General features: G+C 49.7%; 1 protein-coding gene across 1 annotated transcript; it reads right to left on the reverse strand.

The window, feature by feature from the left end:
* Window positions 1-188: 188 nt before the first annotated feature.
* Ccdc177 (coiled-coil domain containing 177) lies at window positions 189-5409 on the reverse strand (the record flags this gene model as incomplete). Its single annotated transcript, XM_048798436.1, has 1 exon — window positions 189-5409. A coding segment is annotated over one exon (822 nt), but the record flags the coding sequence as incomplete, so codon positions are not given.
* Window positions 5410-6208: the final 799 nt, after the last annotated feature.

The raw sequence follows: 6208 nt of genomic DNA on the forward strand, positions 1-6208 counted from the left end.
GGTAGAGCGCTCCCCTAGCACCGGCGGGACCCGGGTTGGATCCTCAGCACCACATAAAAATAAAGGCATTGTGTTGTGTCCATCTACATCTAAAAAATGAATGTTTAAAAAGGGGGGGGGGCTGGGAGTGTTGCTCAGTGGTTAAGCACCCCTGAGTTCAAACCTCAGTACCAAAAAATAAAAAATAAAAAGGGATGGGGTGTAGCTCAATGGTAGAGCATCTTCCTAGCATGTGTGATAGGTTCAATCTCCAGCACTACAGGAAAAAAAAAAAAAAAGGAAAGAAAGGAGCTGGAGATGGCAGTGTTTAAAGGAGAGGAGTTAAGAGGCAGACTTTACAGAATGACCTGACACTAACTGCATTCTTCTTCTTTTTTTTTTGTACCAAGGATTGAACTCGGGGTCACTTGACCACTGAGCCACATCCCCAGCCCTATTTTGTATTTTATTGAGAGACAGGGTCTCACTGAGTTGCTTAGTGCCTGGTTTTTGCTGAGGCTGGCGTTGAACTCGCCATCCTCCTGCCTCAGCCTCCTGAGCCACTGGGATTACAGGTGTGTGCCACTGCACCCAGCCAAACTGAATCCTCATTGCTACAGCTTGAGTAAGGTTTGCCCCCAAAAGTTTGTGTGTTGGAACCTTGGTCCCCAGTGTGATGATGCTGAGGTGAAGGAGCCCTTAAGAGGTGGGGCCTAAAGGAAAGTAATCAGTCATCAGGAATCCGCCCTCATGAATGAACTAGTGCTGGTCTTGCAGAATGCATTGGGTCTTGTAGGAATGGACTGGGAGGGGAGGACTCATGATCCCCATTCTGTAGGTAGGGAAAACCAAGGCATAGAAAGTGATTTACCCAAAATTACATAATAAGTCAGAAAACAAACTGGGTTAAGGGTCAGGTAGAATCATTCATGTACCTTTCCAAAATACCCACATCTGGCTCCTCCCCAGTTTCCTGCTTCTTGTCTTGCCATGTGACCTCTCTCATGAGCCTCTACCATGGAATGTCCTTCTCCACCAAGTCCTCACCAGAAGCCAGATGCTGGTACCTCCACATCTGTGAGCTAAATAAACCCTTTATTTACAAATTACCCAGCCCCAGGTATCTTGTTTTAGCAACACAAAACGGACTAAGAAATTCACCTATCTTCACCACCCCACAGACTCTTCTTCGCTGTTGGCAAATCCTCCTTGCTGCCCTGTTGAAAGCCCAGGATCTCTGTGCTTACAAGGAATTTTCCATTTTCCTGTCCAGTTGTGGTATGGGCATTGGTCACTGCATGAGAAGGACATTGGACTAATTTCACCAATTATTTCATCTTAAATGGTTTTGTCCTGTTTCCCTGGTAACCAACCAAACTAAAGCTTCTTCCAACCCTTTCCACTCCTCCCCCCACCCCCCAACTCCTTCACATTCTCTCTTTTTTGAACAAGGTAAATGTGAAGGTCTGTGGCCACTTCCAGGCTGCAATCCCTTGGATAATAAGAAAACTTCCAGCATGGCTCTTTCTGCCCAGTTCTGGAGACTTGTGAGAATCCTGTACTGCCCCATAGAATACACATCAGGGGGCTGTTTCCTACCCACCATCCATGGCCCCTCCCATGTTCTCTTGCCATATTTTAGAATACGAAACAATCTTTTCTCTCTGGCATCATTTCAAAGAAAAGAATATAAATTAAAGGCCCAACAGATTCTAAAAACCGTTCCTCTTTAGAAAGTACCATGAACATTTCCCTAGAAAACAGAGGTGGGTCTATATTTTAGTGAATGGTCTGGAATTTGGAGAGACCGTTCCATATTGCCACTAGGTTTGGCTTCTAATTTTGCTTGAATTTTACTTAGCTATATGAATTTTTTTTTTTTAAGAATTCAAAGGGGCTTTTTGTCTTTAACGGTGATTCTTAGTGCAAATCTCCCCCCCCCTCTTTTTAATACTGATAATTGAACCCAGGGGTGCTTAACCACTGAGCCACATCCCCAGCCCTTTTTGAGACAGGGTCTCACTAAGTTTCTTAGAGCCTAAGTTGCTGAGGCTGGTCTCAAACATTCGATCCTCCTGCCTCAGCCTCTGAATCACTGGGATTACAGGTGTGCACCACCGTGTCCGGCACAAATCTCTCATGGTGACATTTGGGCCTGAGCCTTCACACCACATGTGACACTATCATCTGCAATGTGCCTTCCAAGGCCATTCCTTCTATAATAGGTCACAGTTGCACATTATACTCTAATTATATTATGGTGACATGACCCTTACTGTTTATAGCAATTGTGCCTGCAGTTCTAGAGTGATAGAACTGTGAAGGTCATGTGGATTCTGATTCATCCTCACAGTGCTTGTGTGAAAGGGAGGGAAGGAATCATGATCCCCATTCTGCAGATGAGGGAACCAAGACATAGAAAGAAAGGTGATCTACCTGAAGTCACTCAGTAAGTCAGAAAACAAACTGGGCTCAGAACCAGGTAGGATCACCCATGTACATTAGTAACTTGTCAAAAAAACAAAACAAAACCAGATTGTCCCCTTATATGAAAGCACATACACTAAAGTAAGTGGTTTTGAGGCCACTTCAAAGTTCCACACTTTCTATGAAGGTTTCAGAAAACCTTTAGCAACTCAAGAACCACAAGGTAGGAACCAGAATCACATTAACTTTTTAGTTAAATATCTGACTCACAGACAATACCAATGATTACAATTCACTGACAACCTGGTAACCAACAAGGAGAAATTTTAAGGGAAAAATTCATCCATTCAAGAACTAAACCTCGGCACACAGCTCCTTTCCTGGCATCACCATCTCAATTGAAACATCTAACCACTGTTTCCTTCCACATAATACGATACTCTTGTATTTGTTAGCATGTAATGGAGTGGGGTGGTGGGTTGGCAAAGTACGTGTGAGTGAGTGCATATGTAACCAGCCATTTTAGGGTCAGTTCTGCCCAGCAGAATATGCATGAAAATGTCTAATGTAATAGTTCTCTACCCTGATTCCTTCTTCTTTTTTGGTAATTTCTTTATTTCCTGACCTTGAGTTAATGTAAAAAGTAATGTTTTACTTCCCACCTTCCCTGATGAAGGCAGAGTCAATGGATGGATATAGCAGGGGCAATTTCAGCTTCATGGAAGGAAAGCGCTCTGAGGGTTAAAATTGCCTGGTGATAACTGAGCCTTTTGGACCAGGGTGTGGCCTGGTATTGCAAGTACTTCCTGCTAGAGGCTAAAAGACCATCTGTCCATGATGTACTGCCCCTTCCAATGCCAGGAATCCATATTCCCAGAAACAAACTAGGCTCACAGCAGTCCTCCTGCCTCCCAACTCCAGGTCAAGAAAGGCACAAAGATGTCCAACAAATAATACTGAAGCCGAGCTTTGGATCCAGGAGACCATGAGGTACCAGAAGAGGAGTTCTGATGGCCCCATCTGGCAGTTAGGAAAGGTGAGGCACCAAGAGATAAATTAAATACTTTCAGTCATACTTGAGAAGGTACCAGAAATTTAAGGGAGAGACTCTCTTTTTTCCTGGGAAGGGAGGGGGTGAGACTCTACCAACAATAGTGAGCACAACTTTCAACACAGAGACAAGTCTAGCTCTTCAGCCACCACAGGACAGCATCCAAGGATACCGTAATTGTCTTCAGAGTGGTGGAGCTGATTCCTTCACAGAGGGAATCCCTAACTCCAAACTGTGGGGCCCTTGAGACTGCATCCAGGGCTGAAGATTTAGGCAAGAACGGCCTGGGCAGGCACATAAGGTAGCTCTGCTTAAGGCATGGCTGCTGTCTGCCAGGCATGGGCTTCACACTGGGAGGTGAGCATCAAACACCACTGCCCACCCCAAACCATCCTGCAAGGAGCTTCATGGGTAGACAGTGTTGCCTGAGGAAACCACCACCTCCTGGGCCCAGGATTTCCATTAAAGCTTAACAGCATCACCAAACCAATCCATTTCCTGTGCCACTTGGGAGAATGAGAAAGAGACAAATTGATCATTATCTGTGGATGATTGTCTAACTAGAAAACCTAAGGGACTCAACTGAAAAAGTATCAGAGCTAATAATACAATTTGCTCTGGTGACGGATTGATAGTCAAGCATACAAAACACCAATGATTTTCTGGTTCACTTTGTGCATGGCCTGACACCTTGGAACTGCTGTGCTTTTCTGGCAGGCCTCCAAGCTTTGTGCAATGTGCCATATTTTGAAAGACAGAGGTAATCCTGATGCCCCTCAGCTGGTGCAACTGAAAGCCTTCTCAGACACCAGTATTAGAAAGATGCCTTGGGCAACTGCGATTGAAGGGGTGTCCCCCTCCATGCTCTTGAGGGGTGAAGAGCTTCCTACGCAGCTACACTCTATTCCAACCCAAAAGACATAGAGAGGTTTGGCAAGGGTGGATGTAGGCAAAGACTGTGCCACGGCATCTCCAAACGAAGTAATTTTTTTAAAAAAACAGTGCAGAATGAAAAGTTCCATGTCTGTCCTTTCATTGCTTCGTTGGCCAGAAGCCTAGGGAGTTCATGGTGCTGGCCCTGGAGTTCCGCCCTGGGACTCTGTGCCAGTCTGGCCAGCGCAGCGCAGCAATCATTTGCGGTCGAGGCTGGCGTGTAGTTGGGCCTCCCGCACCATTCGGTCGAAGGAGCGTGTGTTGGTTTCCTCTCGCACCTTCTCACGCACGTGGAAGGAGGCGCGGGCTGTGGAGCGAGCACTTTCCAGCGCACTTCGTCGTTCCCGCGTCAGCTGCTCGCTGCGCTCCAGCTTCCGCCCAATTGCTTGGAGCAGCTCCCTCCGGCGGCAGTCTTCGTCTCTCTCTACCTTCTCTTTGTTAGCGCGCTGGGCCCGTTCTTTCTCCAACCGGGTCTGGCCCACGCGCCGGGCCTTTTGCTGCACTGCCTCTTCGGCCACCTGCGCGGCGTGCTGCAGCCGTCGTTCCCCGGCCCTAGCCAGGGCCTCCAGGTGAGCCTGATGTTCCCGCTCTTTGCGTTCTGCGGCCTCCTTGGCTCGCCGGCTTTGCAACTCTTCCTTCCGGGCCCTCTCCCTCAGCTCCCGGGTGCGCTGTTCCACCAATTGCTCATAGTTTTCCTGCGCGCGGCCCAAGCTGGCCTCCAGGGAGCTCCGCAGGCCCTCTCGCTCTTCATGCTGCTGCCGGGCTCGACCCCGCAACAACGCCTCGTGTCGCGCTCGCTCTGCACGACTCAACTCCCGCTTCTCGCGCTGCAGCTGGCCCTCCTGCCGCTGCTTGGCGCGGGCTGCTCGCTGGGCGCGCTCCCTGCGGACCTGTTCGGCCCGCTCGCGCCCTTCCTGCAGGCCCTCTTCCCGCTGCTTCAGGTTCTGTTCCTGCTGCAGCTTACGCAGCCGGTCCTCCCGAGCGGCGCGCTCCACCCGCTCCCGCCGCAGTAGGCCNAGAGACAGGAGGAAGCTGCGGGCTGCTGGGCGCCCTGGGCGTCAGGGGGCACAGACGCGGTGGCCCCGTCCCCTTCCGAGCCTCCGGGCTCGGCTCCCTCCTTCTCCTCTTCAGGCACTGGGTCCACCATTGCTGAGCCTCGTCCTTTGTTGAAGTCTCTGCGAATGACAAGGAGGGACATAGAGGAATACAGCTGAGAACTGTTTTCCCCTCCTCATCCATATTCACCCCTCCTAACTTAATCCGATTTCAGATTAGGCTCAGAGGCCTGGTGGAACGTAAATCGTAAAACCGATGCCCTGAAAATCCAGGCTGGGGGGCGGGGGAGGGAACTGGTCCTCAGAGCAGCCTCAATCTCCCTCGGCCCCGGAATGCGAGTCCTGTGGTTAGCCCCCCTGGGCATCTAGCCCTCTAGATGCACCCCCATTCTACTGCAAGTTAAAATGAAAAGATACTAGTGCGGGCAGCAGCCATCGGGGGAGGCGGAGAGGATTCCCGGGCGGATTAGTGTATTTGTTTGTAGCTTAGGCGGGCTGCGGGGATGCAGCTTTGCAGGAACAAAAAAGGAAGAGGCCTGTTCATCCCAAAGTGCATTGCTGCAAGGACCCCATTTGCCTCGGGAAGAAGTTTACATTTGATTTCCACTGCCAAAGGAGATCCGTGCGCGGGCCCCCCGGGTGATGGAAGGACTGAAAGAAATCCCCAAAGACCCTTGCAGGAGGGTGATGGTTTCTTGCTCGTGTCTTTTGGGCAGGGCTTGCTAGGAGCTCTGCCCGCCCCCTCCACCCCCAGCCCCCACCT

The sequence above is a fragment of the Marmota marmota genome, unplaced genomic scaffold, assembly GCF_001458135.2.
Source record: "Marmota marmota marmota unplaced genomic scaffold, marMar, whole genome shotgun sequence".
In the NCBI taxonomy this organism is placed as follows: Eukaryota; Metazoa; Chordata; class Mammalia; order Rodentia; family Sciuridae; genus Marmota; species Marmota marmota.